This window comes from Tachyglossus aculeatus, chromosome 11 (genome assembly GCF_015852505.1).
Source record: "Tachyglossus aculeatus isolate mTacAcu1 chromosome 11, mTacAcu1.pri, whole genome shotgun sequence".
In the NCBI taxonomy this organism is placed as follows: Eukaryota; Metazoa; Chordata; class Mammalia; order Monotremata; family Tachyglossidae; genus Tachyglossus; species Tachyglossus aculeatus.
The window spans coordinates 45,316,687-45,335,133 of record NC_052076.1 but is presented as its reverse complement, the minus strand read 5'-3'; the positions used below and the strand labels follow the sequence as shown (position 1 = coordinate 45,335,133).

General features: G+C 41.3%; 1 protein-coding gene across 2 annotated transcripts in view; it reads right to left on the bottom strand.

Annotated features, from left to right (window-relative positions):
• The window catches only part of LOC119934946 (BTG3 associated nuclear protein), a 238,101-nt gene that overhangs the window by 201,081 nt on the left and 18,573 nt on the right, over positions 1 to 18,447 (bottom strand). For both annotated transcript variants that reach the window (XM_038754526.1, XM_038754527.1), the window contains exons 2-4: positions 17,360 to 17,520; positions 11,861 to 11,955; positions 8,089 to 8,288 (exon numbers count right to left, since the gene is read on the bottom strand). In XM_038754526.1, the coding sequence (XP_038610454.1) occupies positions 8,089 to 8,288; positions 11,861 to 11,955; positions 17,360 to 17,438 (374 nt within the window). In that variant the 5' untranslated portion in view covers positions 17,439 to 17,520. The remainder of the gene's footprint in view (positions 1 to 8,088; positions 8,289 to 11,860; positions 11,956 to 17,359; positions 17,521 to 18,447) is intronic.

Below are 18,447 nucleotides of genomic sequence, written 5' to 3'. Positions count from 1 at the left end.
ACACGTGCTTGGGAGCCAGAGGACCTGGGTTCTAATCCCATTTTCTCCATCTGCCTGCTGTTTGACCTTGGACAAGTCGCTTAAATTCTCTGTGCCTCAGTTACCTCATCTGTAAAATGGGGATTAGGGGCGTGAGCCCAATGTGGGACACGAACTGATTATCTTAGAGGACTTGGGTTCTAATTCCGACTCCACTTGCTTGCTGTGCGACCTTGGGCGAGCCCTTTTATTTCTCTGTGCTTCAGGTACTTTAACTGTAAAATGGGCATTAAGACTGCGAACCCCAGGTAGGACATGGGCTGATTATCGTGTTTCTAACCCAGTGCTTAATACAGTACCTGGCGCACAGGAAGCACTTAAACACCATTTAAAATAATAAAATAAAATAACATGTGGGACATGGCCTGTGTCCAAACTGGTTAGCTTGTATTTTCATTCATTCAATCGTATTTATTGAGCGCTTACTGTGTGTGTGCAGAGCACTGGACTAAGCGCTTGGAAAGTACAAGGCGGCAACATAAAGAGACAGTCCCTACCCAACAGCAGGCTCACAGTCTAGAAGGGGAAACAAACAACAAAACATGGAGACAGGTGTCAAAACCGTCAGAATAAATAGAATTATAGCTATATGCACATATAACCATACAATATGACAGTTACAAAAATGAACCTGAAAACATCTTGCCCTGTTTCCAACGATGTGTGGTAGTATTTATTCTGAAGGAAAACATCAGATGAAGTTACAGAGAAAGACAAAAGCTGAGCAAACATGGAAAATGGGGAGGCATTCTATCAGGTAGAGAGAAATTCACAATTTTAAAGTCCCCCACAAATTATTTGCAGGTTTTAGCTAGTGCGTTGATTCTAAGCTCCTCCTTTTGATTGTAAACTCCTTGAGGGTAAAGACTGTCTTTTACCTTTTTATTTGTTGATAATGAACTTTTAATTCCGATCTTTGTTCTTTGTATCTACCCCAGCGCTTAGTACAGTGCCTAGCACATAGTAGGCACTTAACAAATACCATTAAAAGAAACAAACCAACCAATTGCTATCTTTCTGCTCAAGTGATTTAGGGCTGCCTTCCCGCATCACTCAGACAAATTCTTGGGCCACCTTTCCTAAATGCAAAGTTAGGGACCAAGTAAACTCCTGTTTTAGATTACTCTTGCCACTTCTGTCCTACAACAGCACCAGACTTGATTAGCACAGTAAAACTAGATTGAGTGGTGCAGTTTATGAGATCATTAACTGACCACATGAAATTAGAAAGATGCACTGAAGAAGTGTATTTTCATCATAATGAAAGTCTAGATCACTTAATAACAATTTAGGTAGCCAAATTTTCTTTTTGCACGCTCCTGTTTTCTTGGATGGTCAATTATTTTGTATTTATGTATCCTCCATTCCTAAATTATAATTAGCAATGCTTGGCTTTGTGATAACCATTCACATATTTTCATTTTGAGTCTGTACCGTTCAATTCTCTAAATCCCTTCAATTTAAATAAAACCTGCTGTAGAAACAGAGGCAACCTGGTTCTGATTCCTTTAGCTTGTGATTCCTTTTTGTTGTTGCTGTTGGGAAAAGACAGCTTGTACTTGGTCCTTCCTACTTGAGTCTCTTTAAAGTATTTTTTTCTTTAAGTGAATTTCTCCGCATTGGTTCCTACTTGCTTTGATCAACCTACTTCTCCCTGTCTGAGTCATGGTTCGATTATTCCTATTCTCCAAGGTGAGAGTCACTCTCCTTTCTTGGGTTCCTGGCATTCAGTACTCAACCAGCATTCTTTACATTGCATTTTTCAACTCATTAATAGTAATAATAATGGTATTTGTTCAGCGCTTACTATGTGCCAAGCACTGTTCTAAGCGCTGGAGGGGATGCAAGGTAATCAGGTTGTCCCATGTGGGGCTCACCGTCTTAATCCCCCTTTTACAGATGAGGTAACTGAGGCACAGAGAAGTGAAGTGACATGCCCAAGGTCACACAGCAGATAAGTGGCAGAGCCAGGATTGGAACCCATGTCCTCTGACTCCCGAGCCTGTGCTCTTTCCACGAAGCCATTCTGCTTAACTTACTATGTGCCAGGCACTGTAGTAAGCTCTGGATGTAGGAACAAGTTAATCAGGTTGGCCCCAGTCCCTTTCCTACACAGGGCTCACAGTCTTCATCCCCGTTTTACAGATGAGGTTACTGAGGAACAGAGAAGTTAAGTGACTTGCCCAGAGTCACACAGCTGACAAGTGGCAGAGCCAGTATTAATAATAATGATGATGGCATTTGTTAAGCTCTTACTATGCGCCAAGCACTGTTCTAAGTGCTGGGGGGGATACAAGGTAATCAGGTTGTCTCATATGGGGCTCACAGTCTTAATCCCCGTTTTACAGATGAGGTAACTGAGGCACAGAGAAGTTGAGTGACTTGCCCAAAGCCACATGGCTGACAAGTGGCAGAGCCGGGATTAGAACCTCTGACTCTCTTTCCACTGAGCCATGCTGCTTCTCTGAACTTAATTAATGAACTTATTCAATAGTATCTGGGCCAAGAATGTCCTCAATGTCACATGTAGGGAGAAACGAGAGCAAGAAATATGGGGACCAGGCTTATGGAGAGGTGGGAGAATTAAATACAAAAAAAAAAAAAAAGGCCTACTTCAGCCTCTAACATATCCAGCAATTCTCTCAGTGGAAATGATGGCTATCAACTGGCACACATCAGTTCCTGGATGTTCTGATCCCAAGAAACAACTCTACAGTTACAACATAATGAGGATATCATTGCTTTTTCCAGCCCAACTGGAATTGGGTGTAACTGTGTGTGAAAACCAGTTATGTCTGCTTTGTCTCTTCTCATTAGTTAAAAAATTCAAGGGCAGGAAGACTTTCTGAGATCAATCTTGATCATTCTCACCCCCACAAGAATGGCCTGGACACATTCAGAACTCAATAAATACCTGATTATGGTGATTGTGATGTGCCGTACCAAAATTATAAATTTAGAGAAAATTGGGCGTAACTGTGTGTGAAAACCAGTTATGTCTGCTTTGTCTCTTCCCATTAGTTAAAAAGTTCAAGGGCAGGAAGACTTTCTGAGATCAATCTTGATCATTCCAACCCCCACAAGAATGGCCTGGACACATTAAGAACTCAATAAATACCTGATTATGGTGATTGTGATGTGCCGTACCAAAATTATAAATTCAGAGAAAAATGTGAATTCTCTCTGTTGCACCAATAGGAGGAACTAATAATTCCTCTCATGGTAATGAAGGAGCCAAGAGTTCTACCCACCTTAGGATCTCTAGTTCTTCAACAAATATTTGAAGGCCCATATAGCACTATATGACGCCTAATGGCAAACATAAGTATACAGTTGATGCCCAACAGGTTGCTAAATCCCTGTCAGTGACTCTCTTCCTTAACCTAGGTCTCCCTAGGTTAAAAGTTCTACCTTCTTGACTCCAAGGATTCATATAGCACTACCCACTTGTAGAAAATAAGGAGAGTTAGAAGACCACTTACCAAAGAACTTTCAAATTTTCAACCGGAGATGCCATTTTTAAATCCACACGACACATACTGGATAATCAGTTGACTTGTTAGACCTGGCTCCGAAGAACACTGTCAAGCTCTTATTAAATGTCAGATTGTGAGATGTGGGGAGGGGGAGAATTTGACTCGGTTTAAGCCAAAGCCGTCGCTTATAGGGCCAGGCTCTCTTCCAACTGCACAACACTGTTTTCAAATAACTATTACAAAAGTCAACACCTCATCTTACTGCTCCAAAAAGTACTAGAGATTTTGAGAGGGATATTTAGACTGATCTGACACGGATCTAATATATCGCTAAAGGATTTCACTGGATTCCTATAGTTCAACACAAAATGAGAGTGGAATAGGCGGGGTGTCCCGGTAGACCTGTCACTTATGAATTATCTGACAGCTTTCCATTTAATCTTATCCTTTCCAGGCAAATGTGCTGAATTGTCAAATGAAAAAAAGCACAATGCAAAAAGCATATAAAACTGAGGGAAATTATAACTTTGAATGGTAAACTTTTGTTTATAAATCAAGAAACATTATCATCACACCGAACAAAAGGTTTCTATAAAGCCCTGCATTGAGAAAGCAGGCTGAGCATAGAACATTAGAACTGGAACACGAATATATTAATCTTGTTGTCCTAAGGGTAACGTCATTGAGACTCCTGATTTATTACAAATCACCATGAAAGCTCTGTCTCAAATTCCCAATGAAGCTGCAAAAAATTACAGATTCCAGACTGACGAAGGAAAATCATTTGTGGTCTTTATAAATCACACTGTTCAGTTTCCTGGGAGGAAAATAAAAAGACCTTCCATCTGAATGAGAAGCATAAATTGATAAAATGCAAAGTGTACCTACCGATTACACTATCGCTTGATCTCATTAATAAATCAGGTAGTATAGCTGAACAGAGAAATAGAGTCCGGAGACGGGTGAACATAAATAGGCCTACGTAATCAAAGATATGACTTCTGAGATCCTACTCCTGCATAAGGGAAGGACTACAAAGGCTTACTTGCAATAAAACACTGCATTCCATACTGGCTGCCTTCACCCCTTTTGCTATCTTCAAATCTGCCTTCTGGTATTCTGATCTGGCTTCCTAAGCATCATCAGCTAGTACGACATTCCACATAAATAACTGTCCCAACTCAGCTGTGAACTACATTTGCTCCTCCACAGAATTCAGGGCAAATAGAATGGAAAACTAGAAATTTAATTAAATTTGGTCACACCGGCCAAACTGATGAGAAGAGGTTTATTGAAAACAAATTCTTACACTTGGGAGTTCACGTGGATATTTATAGTAGATGACTTACACAGAACAGGGTTCCCACCTTCTCTCATCCAGTGTTTTCCAAAATAGATCATAAAAAATGACCAAAATTTGCCCCGTTGTCTTGTGGAGATGAGCCACTCTTTTAGCTACTCCCATGCCATCAGGCTGTCCCCAAAAGGTCTGATGCAACTAGTAGCAGTGCCAACAATGGGTCACTGACCCAGAATCACCATGGCAGGGCCCTGATCTGTAAAGAAGTGGTCTCACAATGTCATCCTTCAAGTCTAATCCTCCGTGCCACCCCTGTCTATCCCCAGCACCCAACAAAGACCAAACAGCAGTAGTAGAGGAGGCGGAGAAGCACTAAAGAGCACCTTTTCTTCCTCTTCCTCCCTCTCCTTCATTTTCTTTTCCCTTCTTACTCCCCTCTTTTCCTTCAGCCTCTTTTCCTTCAGGCCCTTCACCTAATGGCCCATCCCTAAATTTGCACCCAAGCTCAAAATGAAAAGCGGGCACTAAGTTCACAAGTCACAGTTAAGGAGGGACATGACTGGAGAATCTTTCTAACATTGGATTTTCGGGTCCAAAAGTAAGACACATATCAAAAGTATCACCATCCGGTCAACTTGATTGAGTTAACTGTCCAAACTTTTTTTTACGGTATTTGTTAAGCGCTTACTATGTGCCAGGCACTACACTAAGCGCTGGGGTAGACAGAAGGCGGCCAGGTTGGACACAGTCCTTGTTTTGCATGGCGCTCACAGACTTAATCCCCGTTTTACAGATGAGGAAACTGAGGCACAGAGAAGTGAAGTGACTTACCCAAGCCCACAAAGCAGAAGAGAGGCAGGGCCGGAATTAGAACCCACGTCCTTTTCACTCCCAGGCCCATGCTCTCTTCATTAGGCCACACTGCTTCCATCATCATCAATCGTATTTATTGAGCGCTTACTACGTGCAGAGCACTGTACCACTGTGCCATGCTGCTTTTGTTACATTAGAAAATGTAATCGTAATGAAAATAATAACTGTGGCATTTGTTAAGCACTTACTATGTGCCAAGGACTATACTAAATGCCGGGAAACACAAAATATAAACAGGTCAGACAAGTTCCTATCCTATAAAGTGCTCAAATGGGTTTTATAACTGTAGTGACCGGGAGAGAAGAGTTTAAAAGAAACTCATTCAGGTACAGAATCCAAAAATCTCTGTCCCAAATACCAAATGAGGTTGGCAGTTCTCCACTACCATCTGTGTTCCAGGAAGAAAATCAAGTTCATACAACCGAACAGTCAATGCAAGTTTTAATTAGAAATAATCAGTGGGTGGAATGGGTTTTGTGAGCTGCGAGATGGGGACTGTGATGATACGTGTAGTCTATCACCATGAGGCTGAGCCAAATAAGCTGCACCGGCTCGGAACCAGGTGGGCATCCTTTTCAAATAAGTTTTTGGTATTTCGGCTGACAGCTCCTCTACTCTGTGAGTTTTATTAAACAAATCAATCAATGCGATTTATGAGTACTTACTGTGTGCAGAGCGCTGTGCTAAAGCGCTTGGGAGAGCACGATGTAACAGATTTGATACATAGGTTCCCTGCTCACAAAGAGCTGAGATAGTGCAGAGCAGAACAAATAATGAGCGAATTATCTTTGTCTCAATGTTATACTCTAGGTCTTTTGGCTGTACTGCACAAAACACCCTCAGAGTGAGCTTTGGGGTGCTTAACAAATCTGAAGTTACTCATGAAATTATTTTGCCTGTTCACATGGAAATGAGTGTATTTTAAGCCAATCAATTACTTATATTCTGCTATGGAAAGGAAAGAAGTATTTCCTATCTAATATTTATTCAGAAGTCTGCCCTCATTTCACAATTATTGGAATTTAAGGTAAACAGTGTTGAAAAAGTTCTTCGGGAATAAAGTGCCTAAACCAAACAAATTATAATATTTAACTGGTAAGTACTACATCACATTTCACTGATCAATGTAGAATTCCTCTTTTAATCTCTTTCATGTGCTCCAACTGTCCTTAAAAACACTTCTTCTTTGGCAAAGAATTACCTGTTTTTCCTGTTTGTCCATCCAATACATTATCCCCAAAGAGCATTAGGCTCAATCTTTTACTTCTCCCACAAATTGGACTTCGTTTCAGCTTTCTACTGGTGTTAGTCTTTCTTTTGTCAGTTATAAGATTTAGGGAGACTGAAGCCTCAGATCCGTTTATTCCTTTTAGACTGGTTTTGGTTGGGTTTTGTGAGGAATTTTCTAAATCGTGACAGTACTTCTTATTTATAACTTTTGCAGGAAGTAGTTTTTCCTCACATCAACTATAATTACAGACCGCCATGCCCAGATCTTGAATGTATAAGTCTATCCACTACTCCCACACACAAAGTTGCTGTGTTCTCCCTAAAGAAAAAGAAAACTTAATAAAGTTAAAATAAGAAGATTATAAAGCACCATACATGCATTGCTTCTTTTAGCGAATATCAAGGAAAGACCGATAGTACATAACCTTAAATTTAAAACCCTAACTCTATTATGAGATTCAGATGTTTTAACTTGGAAGCCTCAGTGATTAAATTATAGTATACACTGGTCACGCATTAATGGGTACCTGACCAGATCTGAGCCTTTTCTGGAAACTTTTTCCATTTATTCTATTTCATATGGCTTATTTCAAGGGAGAAGATTTAGTCCACATACAGAAACTCCTTCCTCAAAACCCACCAACTCTAGGTGACATTTTTCTGTGAGTTTTTAGATAACCGAGTTACAAGGAAAACTGTATACTGAAAAACTGGAAACTTCCTTGGCAATTTAGCTAAAATGATGAAGAAGAGGAGATTACTGAAAAGATATGTCCTCTGAATACCTACAGCTGTACTAACTGAAGACTAAAACCAGAATGAAAATTAAGAAAACCGGAAAGCCAAATATACCATCTCCCAGTATTCGGTGATAATTTCCTAAAGGAAGGATGAACCAATCTGGCTAAAGTCAAAATGAAATGTATAAATGACTGCTAGTTATTCATGCACCACAATCACAGGTTTAGTCTCAGTCTAACTAAAAGCAACATTGTGAAACTGACAAGGCAACTGTCTTCAAGAAGAGTAAGATCTACAGTCCTAAATAACTTATCGTATGTCTGACATTCATATTACCACAACTGTTAGTCATACCAGCATTGTGAAATGGGTTTTTTTTGGGGGGGGGAGTGGATTAGAAATTGAGGCAGAGCTTCTTTGGTCTCTTACCATCGCACTTTGTCACACGACTGAGTAGCCCCAAGTGGAGAGCCTGCCACCATAGGAACTTGGATGGGTCTGTGCTGTTTATTCATGACCAGGTCCAACTTTTCTTCTAATGATTTGCAAGTAGCTTCAAGGGCTTGCAGTTTTGCCTCAATGCTATCCAATCGCAAGCATATTGTCTGGTTAATGGAATACAGGAACGACTGGGAAGTAAAGAGAGAAAAATTGGTTTGGGGTACTTTTTTTAAATGATGAAGTGATCTTGAAGGAAAATAAACAGAATTCATCAGACGTCATCCAAACAAACTCAACATCTTCAATTTCCAACTTCATATGTTTGACAGTGCATTTCGCAAAACAGGCTGGCTCGAATATTTGTAGGCAAATAAAGCTAACTTTTTTTTAACTTGGCATAATTACACAACCCTGGTGGATTATATTTCACATTTAACATAATATTTGATCACACTTAATCAATCAATCAATCGTATTTATTGAGCACTTACTGTGTGCAGAGCACTGTACTAAGCGCTTGGGAAGTACAAGTCGGCAACACATAGAGACGGTCCCTACCCAACAGCGGGCTCACAGTCTAGAAGGGGGAGACAGAGAACAAAACCAAACATACTAACAAAATAAAATAGAATAGATATGTACAAGATAAATAAATAAATAAATAGAGTAATAAATATGTACAAACATATACAGGTGCTGTGGGGAAGGGAAGGAGGTAAAATGGGGGGATGGAGAAGGGGACGAGGGGGAAGGAAGGAAGGGGCTCAATCTGGAAAGGCCTCCTGGAGGAGGTGAGCTCTCAGTAGGGCCTTGAAGGGAGGATGAAGCTTTAATGAAGCTTCACCTGCCTATGTGTAGAAAAACTTTATTTTTTATTAAAACAGTGACGCTACCAAATCTTGCTCTTGCTAGTCCATAAAAAATGAAATCATTAGCATGTTAACAAATTAACGACTGTAACTTTCAGTACTCAAAATGTTTGGTTAATTATAACTAAGGCTCCTGAAGTCATCAAATGCATTTTAAAAAGACCACCATCACTGACAGTTCACGCTGCATCACATAGCTGCCTTGAAAAGAGCGAGTAAAGAGGAATACATTTGATTTGGGGTATTTACAGAAGGACACTGGCACGGTCGATCTTTTGAAAGGAGCAAGAGGCACAATTTTATCAAGGGAAATTATACCACCTGCTAGAGATGATCATCATGAATATTTTTTTAAAAAAGCACGTTTGCCATCTACTGGTCAAAAATGAAAATTAAACTTCAGGTTTATTATCAGGTAGAGTTAATTCTTGATTATTCATTCAACCGCATTTGTTGAGCGCTTACTCAGTTACTCCATTAATGCAATCATTCATTCATTCAATCGCATTTACTGAGCACTTACTGTGTGCAAAGCACTGTACTAAGCGCTCGGAAAGTACAATTCAGCAACAGAGACAATCCCTACCCAACATCGGGCTCCCAGTCTACAAGGGGGGAGACAGACATCAAAACAAAGAAACCGGCAACAATATAAATAAACGGAATTATAGATATTTACAAGGTCTGTGGGGCGGGGAGGGAGGTAGAGCAGAGGGAGGGAGTCGGGGCGATGAGGATGGGAGGAGGAGCGGAGGAAAAAAGGGGGGGTTCAGTCTGGGAAGGCCTCCTGGAGGAGGTGAGCTTTGAAGGAGAGCTTTGAAGGGAGGAAGACGGCTAATTTGGTGGATGTGAGGAGGGAGGGCATTCCATTCCAGGGGGTCGATGGCGGGACAGGCGAGAACAAGGCACGGTGAGGAGGTTAGCGGCAGAGGAGCGGAGGGTGCGGGCTGGGCTGGAGAAGGAGAGAAGGGAGGTGAGGTGGGAGGAGGCGAGGGAATGGACAGCCTTGAAGCCGAGAGTGAGGAGTTTTTGCTTGATACGAAGGTTGACAGGCAACCACTGGAGACTTTTTAGGAGAGGGGTGAAACGCTCAAAGCGTAATGCATGTTTTCACTATACATTTTGGAGAAAACAATGTAAAGGAACTAGAGAATTTATGCCCGACAATGTTCACTTATATGGATAGGACATGGTGCAATGCTGGGTACTGGCACACAACATTGGGTCAAGGTACAATTATTCACTATAACGCAAGTTCTCCTTAACATGAGGTTCATCAAAACATTAACTCTCATGTTTAAAAGGAGAATTGAGTGTACTCAGATTAGCAGGGGACAGGGTTGATGGGGATTTCTCAAAATAACAGACGGCAAATTCAGCAAGAGGCGTACAGGAATGAAACATGATATAAATTTTTTGAAAAACTATAATCTAGAAGAAAACACTGCCATTTTGGAAAAAAAAATACTGGCAGAGAGAAATAAAGTACAAGTCTTGTAGCTCTGAACAGAACAGTGAACTGCCTAAACCATTCAGTGTAATAGAGTGACTGTCATGTCTCAGTAATCAAATCCCAGAACTTTCCGAGGAGCCGTCTACTTGTAGAGAATTAAGTTTCCCCCATCCCATGCAGCCCATTAAAGTGTAAATATCTAGTGAGATGGCCAAAGAAGGCTAAAACATAACTCCGGACAATTTGGAAATTGGTCAAACTATCACTAATTAATCCAGGATTGACTGCAGCAGTCCTTGTAAGTGCACATTTTTTTTTAATGATTTTTCTGAGAAGCAGTCATTAGCCAGTACCATTTAGCAAGGGCTGCGTCTTATCGTTCTGAAAGAGGTCTGACAGTATGACAGGGCAAAAGACGCTGGCGGATGCCTAAAACAAGGAAAGTTTGGAAATGTTCAGTATGCAAACTACAGTTGGAACAGATTGAGCAATTGTAGAAGGTTCAATGAAACCAGAACCGCACAATACCAAATAGTGTGAGTTATGGTAAGTTTGATTATCTACAGTAAAAAAAAGCAGCATTAATTTCTTCCGCTACAATATCTTTTACTGGAACTGCTAACAAGCCGCAAGACTAATGAGTTTCATCTCCAATCCCTTTCCCTCTCATGTCAAATGAAAGACAAAGGAATAGGGCAAGAGAAGCATCAATGGCACAAGGAATTTTCAGTTGGCTTTTCAAAAGCTTGGCATGTCCAGCCATTTCGGAGCTGGCTAATATAACCTTCTAAGTAAGTTTAAAAAAAAATTTTTTTAACCAGTCTAACATGGAAATGCATTGGAACTGAGGTAATTCCTGAAATCAGCATGCTTTTCTCATCACGCAATTTAAGCTATTTTTCTCTCTTGGCAAGTGGCTAGTTCCGAGAGAACTTGGGCACGCTTACCAATGCTACAACATTTCTCATAGACTATAAGTATAAACTCTGACATGATTCTATAAACGGGAGAGCCAAACAAGCAATATCAAGGGTGAAGGAGTGAATTATTGGCCTAGTACAAACCCATTCTAATTTCATAAATTATTAGCCTGGGGAAAAAAAGGGCAAGTTGCCTTTTCTAAAACTGAGCTGAGCCAGTGTAGATTTGTTTACTAAAACAGTAATCCAGATGCTTTCCAGATTTGCTTAATATCCAACAACTCTGAGCACGTATGGATTTGCATGAAGAATGACCACTTCAGCCACCCTTAGTTTATACAAGAATGATGATGACAGCCACTAAGACATGTACACAAAAGAAAAATACAGCCTCACACATTCCCAACTCTTCTTCTAATGGAATTACCTGAATATAATTTGTATAATTCACTTATGTCTTGCAACAAATGAAATACTTTCTGTACAATTTGCTGTGGAAAATTTCTGTTATTAATGACCTTTATAGAGGGATCCTGGCAGTTGATTTCTATTCGCTGGCGCTTCAGAGCGGGTTCTACCTCTTCCTCTGTCACTTCATGGTTCTCCAACACAACTGAAAGTCAAAAAAGTAGGGATAATACTGACACACAGTCTTTATTCTGGAAGGTCTGCAAAATACAATTATTATAAGGAGAAATTCACTTTTTCTAGTGTAAATCAGAAGGTCAGGGTTCGAGTCCTGGCTCCGCCATTTGTCTGCTGTGTGACCTTGGGCAAGTCACTTCACCTGTGCCTCTGTTACCTCATCTTTAAAATGGGTATTGAGACTGTGAGCCCCACGTGGAACACAGACTGCTTCCAAACCGATTTTCCTGTCTCTACCCCAGTGCTTAGCACAGTGCTGGGTGCATAATAAGTGCTTAACAAATATAATAATCATTATTGTTATTTTTCCTTATTTTGCATGTTAATTTCACTTTCCTTTCTGTAGCTGCAAGGAAAAAGAAGACACATAAAGGCAGAAATTAATAAGCAGACCCAGGGTGAACTCTTTCAAATAACTGTCACTATCAAGCCATGTGGAAATGATTGAGTCAATGCTACTCTACTCTGTTGTGAAATCCCTTGAGCTTAGCCTTTAAAATATACTGGGAAAGTTCAGTTATTAAAGTTGAATATCGCCTTTGCCAAAAACAGAATTGGATCCAACTCCTGGCTGAATGGTTTTATTTAGTCTCCACCCAGGTAACTATTTCAGACTACCACTCATGATTCAAATATATGTATTATTTCAGAAAATTTTTAAATTCACATTGCCTGTCTACTTCTTTTGTTCTGTTTCACTGTCCGTCTCCCCCCTTCTAGACTGTGAGCCTGTATTGGGTAGGGATTGTCTCTATGGGTTGCCGACCTGTACTTCCCAAGCGCTTAGTACAGTGCTCTGCACACAGTAAGCGCTCAATAAATATGACTGAATGAATGACAAGGCAGTTTTCTACCACACTGGCTTTATTTCAAAATACCATAAAAGGCAATGCCTGTTTAAAACTAGGAAAAATAGCAATGAACACTTACCTAAGTGTTCTCATAAGAACCAACATTCAAATAATATATTCATTCATTCAATTGTATTTACTGAGCGCTTACAGTGTGCAGAGCACTGTACTAAGTGCTTGGAAAGTACAATGCAGCAATAGAGAGACACAATCCCTGCCCACAGTAGGCTCACAGTTTGGGGGCGGGGGACAGAGATCAATGCAAGTAAACAGGCATCAATATAAATACATAGAATTATAGATATATACATATATACATAAGTGCTGTGGGGCGGAGAGGGGGGAAGAGCAAAGAGAGCGAGTTGTGGTGACATGGAAGGGAGGGAGAGCTGAGGAAAAGCGGGGCTTAGTCTGGGAAGGCTTCTTGGAGGAGGTGTGTCTTCAGTAGGGCTTTGAATCAATCAATCAATCAATTGTATTTATTGAGCGCTTACTGTGTGCAGAGCACTGTACTAAGCACTTGGGAAGTACAAGCTGGCAACATATACAGTCCCTACCCAACAGTGGGCTCACAGTCTAGAAGGGGGAGACAGAGAACAAAACCAAACATATTAACAAAATGAAATAAATAGAATAGATATGTACAAGTAAAATAAATAGAGTAATAAATATGTACAAACATATGTACATATATACAGGTGCTGTGGGGAAGGGAAGGAGGTAAGGCGGGGGGATGGAGGGGGGAGGACGGGGAGAGAAAGGAGGGGGCTTAGTCTGGGAAGGCCTCCTGGAGGAGGTGAGCTTTCAATCACTCATATCTATTGAGCGCTTACTGTGTGCAGAGCACTGTACTAAGCGCTTGGGAAGTACAAGTCGGCAACACATAGAGACGGTCCCTACCCAACAGCGGGCAGCCAGTGTGCAGGCTGGGATGTAGAAGGAGAGAAGGGAGGTGAGGTAGGAGGGGGTAAGTTGATGGAGAGCTTTATAGCCAACTGTGAGGAGTTTTTGTTTGCTACGGAGGTGGCGTGGCTTAGTGGAAAGAGCATGGGCTTGGGAGTCAGAGGACGTGGGTTCTAATCCCACCTCTGCTACTTGTCTGCTGTGTGACCTGGGGCAAGCCATTTCACTTCTCTGTGCCTCAGTTACCTCATCTCTAAGATGGGGATTAAGACTGGGAGCCCCCGTGGGACAAGTACAAGTCCTTCGAGACTGTGAGCCCACTGTTGGGTAGGGACCGTCTCTATATGTTGCCAACTTGTACTTCCCAAGCGCTTAGTACAGTGCTCTGCACACAGTAAGTGCTCAATAAATACGACTGATAGATTGACAACCTGATGACCTTGGTTTTGTTCTATATGTTGCCAATTTGTACTTCCCAAGCGCTTCGAACAGTGCTCTGCACATAGTAAGCGCTCAATAAATATGATTGATGATGATGATGACCTTGGATCTACCCCAGCGCTTAGAACAGTGCTTGGCACAGAGTAAGCACTTAACAAATACCACTATTATTCCCCCTTCTAGACTGTGAGCCCATTGTTGTGTAGAGACTGTCTCTATCTATTGCCCATTGTACTTTTCAAGTGCTTAGTACAGTGTTCTGCACACAGTAAGCGCTCAGTAAATACGACTGAATGAATGAACAAACGTTTCAAACATGTGTACTTCCATCTATCTGTATGAAATTCTCCACAATTTACTTGTCTAAATGATGGGGATGGGAAAAACAAAATAGAAAGTAACGTCCGTAAACATCAATTTTCATCATGGTCTGTAGAAAGTCGTAGGGATGGAGGAAGTGTGGTCCAGTGGCAAGATCATGGAACTGGGAAACTGAGACCTGGATTCTAATCCCAGTTCTACCACTGGCCTGGGGCAAGCCACTTACCTTCTCTGGGCCTCGGCTTCTTGGTCTGTAAAATGGAGATATACATCCACCTTTCCCAACCGCTTATAATAATGATGGTATTTGTTAAGCCCTTACTATGTGCCAAGCACTGTTCTAAGCTCTGGATATTGTGACCACTGTTTGGGTCTGAGACCCAATCTGATTACTCAATATCCATTCAGGCCTTAGCACATAAAAAGCTCTTAAAGCCAGAATCACTAAATTATTAATTAGCTTACAAAGAGTAAGACACTATGTAATCTTTATATACTGGCAAATAAGTAATTTGAAAGCTTTTTACTGAAACATTTCACATTGTGCACCTAAAATTTCAATACTTTACTGAAATTAATGGAGATATGTTTAGTTCAGAAACTGCTACAAATACACACACCACACCCCCACACCCGCCACCATTAGAACCAAAATAAAATGTTAACAATTCAAGACCACATTTTTGTTCTTGGTAACAAACTCTCATTCAATTCCAAAATAACTCACATTAAAATCCTCCCAAAACATAACTAGATAAAATAAACGTCAATTTGTACCTAGTAAATCAAATATTGAACTCAGAGTCCACTGAGTTCACTTAGAATGAGGATCTCTATTTCAGAAAAACCCGACAATTTTATCATTTCATTCACGTTGCTGGGTAGGAATTGTCTTTGTCTGTTGCCAAATTGTACTCTCCAAGCGCTTAGTACAGTGCTCTGCACACAGTAAGCGCTTAATCAATCAATCAATCAATCAATCGTATTTATTGAGCGCTTACTATGTGCAGAGCACTGTACTAAGCGCTTGGGAAGTACAAATTGGCAGCACATAGAGACAGTCCCTACCCAACAGTGGGCTCACAGTCTAAAAGGGGGAGACAGAGAACAGAACCAAACATACCAACAAAATAAAATAAGTAGGATAGAAATGTACAAGTAAAATAAATAAATAAATAAATAAATAAATAGAGTAATAAATATGTACAACCATATATACATATATACAGGTGCTGTGGGGAAGGGAAGGAGGTAAGACGGGGGGATGGAGAGGGGGACGAGGGGGAGAGGAAAGAAGGGGCTCAGTCTGGGAAGGCCTCCTGGAGGAGGTGAGCTCTCAGCAGGGCCTTGAAGGGAGGAAGAGAGCTAGCTTGGCGGATGGGCAGAGGGAGGGCATTCCAGGCCCGGGGGATGACGTGGGCCGGGGGTCGATGGCGGGACAGGCGAGAGCGAGGTACGGTGAGGAGATTAGCGGCGGAGGAGCGGAGGGTGCGGGCTGGGCAGTAGAAGGAGAGAAGGGAGGTGAGGTAGGAGGGGGCGAGGGGATGGATGGACAGCCTTGAAGCCCAGGGTGAGGAGTTTCTGCCTGATGCGTAGATTGATCGGTAGCCATTGGAGGTTTTTGAGGAGGGGAGTAATATGTCCAGAGCGTTTCTGGACAAAGATAATCCGGGCAGCAGCATGAAGTATGGATTGAAGTGGAGAGAGACACGAGGATGGGAGATCAGAGAGAAGGCTAGTGCAGTAGTCCAGACGGGATAGGATGAGAGCTTGAATGAGCAGGGTAGCAGTTTGGATGGAGAGGAAAGGGCGGATCTTGGCAATGTTGCAGAGCTGAGACCGGCAGGTTTTGGTGACGGCTTGGATGTGAGGGGTGAATGAGACAGCAGAGTCGAGGATGACACCAAGGTTGCGGGCTTGTGAGACGGGAAGGATGGTAGTGCCGTCAACAGAGATGGGAAAGTCAGGGAGAGGACAAGGTTTGGGAGGGAAGACAAGGAGTTCAGTCTTCGACATGTTGAGCTTTAGGTGGCGGGCAGACATCCAGATGGAGATGTCCTGAAGGCAGGAGGAGATGCGAGCCTGGAGGGAGGGGGAGAGAGCAGGGGCAGAGATGTAGATCTGGGTGTCATCAGCGTAGAGATGATAGTTGAAGCCGTGGGAGCGAATGAGGTCACCAAGGGAGTGAGTGTAGATTGAGAACAGAAGGGGACCAAGCACTGAACCTTGGGGAACCCCCACAGTAAGAGGATGGGAGGGGGAGGAGGAGCCTGCAAAAGAGACTGAGAAAGAACGACCGGAGAGATAAGAGGAGAACCAGGAGAGGACGGATTCTGTGAAGCCAAGGTCAGATAACGTGTGGAGGAGAAGTGGGTGGTCCACAGTGTCAAAGGCAGCTGAGAGGTCGAGGAGGATTAGGACAGAGTATGAGTCAGTCATATTTATATATTAATAAATATGACTGACTGAATGAATGAATGAATGAAAGCAATCGTTTTTATTAAGCACGTATTGTGTGCAAAGCACTTGTGTAAAGAAACAAAAAAAATTTCAATCATAAAAATCCAAATGATCTTACAGTCTCAAATACCATCAAGGATTATACATCAAGGTGGCTGAAAGGTAAGATGATCTTTATCAAGTAATTGTTTAAAAATAAATGGTCTCTAAGGACGGAACAAAAGACATCAATACCTGGAATCTGGGATTTTAGACTTTTCGCTTCTTCTTAAAAACTATGCCTTCATAAATGAGTTAAGAAATAAAATGCATTTGGGATTTTTTGCTATTGTTTAACATGGTTAATGTAAAATCCTCAGGTTTCATTTTATATTATTTCATCTGCTGTTCCCATACCTGCTGTTGCTGTATGATCAGGATTCAAGTCTTCCACTGCTATTTGAACCACATCTGCCATATCCTGTTCTGTCATCATTCAGAATTACGCAGGAATGATCAATTACCGAAGGAGACTGGTCAAAATACATATACCAGGAGGCTGGCCACCTTTTCTTAACCTGCAAAATAAAAATGGGAAAATGAACTCCCCACTATTTCCAGTTATTTTAGAAGGTAAAGCAGTTGTCCTGCTTAGGTTCAAAACTGCAATTCTCTGTAGCAATATTAACATACCCGTGGGCCTGTATTCCAGTGCTGTTAGCACCATTTTGATTTAGGGGAAAAAAAAGATACATTTGTTAAAAAAAAAAACATTCAAATAACTAATGGAGGTTAGGACTATAAAATGTGTAGCTCTTGGGCCTGTTTTTGGTTAGTGGACATTTGTCGCTCTAAAATTTAACCTAAAAAAAACACACGTACACCAATTTTTTCCTCCATTCAAATAAAATTTCATAGAATGTCTGCAAGTCAACTCTTTTGAAGCCTCAGCTTGATTCCAGAGTTCAGTTTCAATTGTGGAAACCAACATAAGGTTCCCAAATTCCACACTCGGTTAATTCTCAGTAGTCTCTAGGGATCACTTAAGTTTCCAGGATCATCCTACAAAGTTTTGAGTCACTGCCTACATTCATTTCCGAGAAGCTGTCGGGCTGCCAATTGGGATTGAAATCATAGCAATCCAAACCTGGACTTTCTGAAGACATCCAACAAATGCACTCTTGAAATTAATTACAAGAATCAAAACGAATACTTCCCACAAGGTCCATTTCCTTTCCTCCGTACTGTAAATTCATTATGGGCAGGGAAAGTGTCTGCTAATTCTGTTGTACTCTCCCAAGCTCTTAATACAGTGCTTTGCACATAGTAAGCGCTCAGTAAACACCACTGATTGAATGACTAAATACCCAAAAATGAGTGGTTTATTCCTTGGCATGGTACTGAAAAGAAACCAATCGAGGGAAATCCCTTTAACCTTACCATAACTAATGAAAGAGGAAAGCAATTAAATGGTAGATGATGGGCAAATTCAAAATGTACAACAG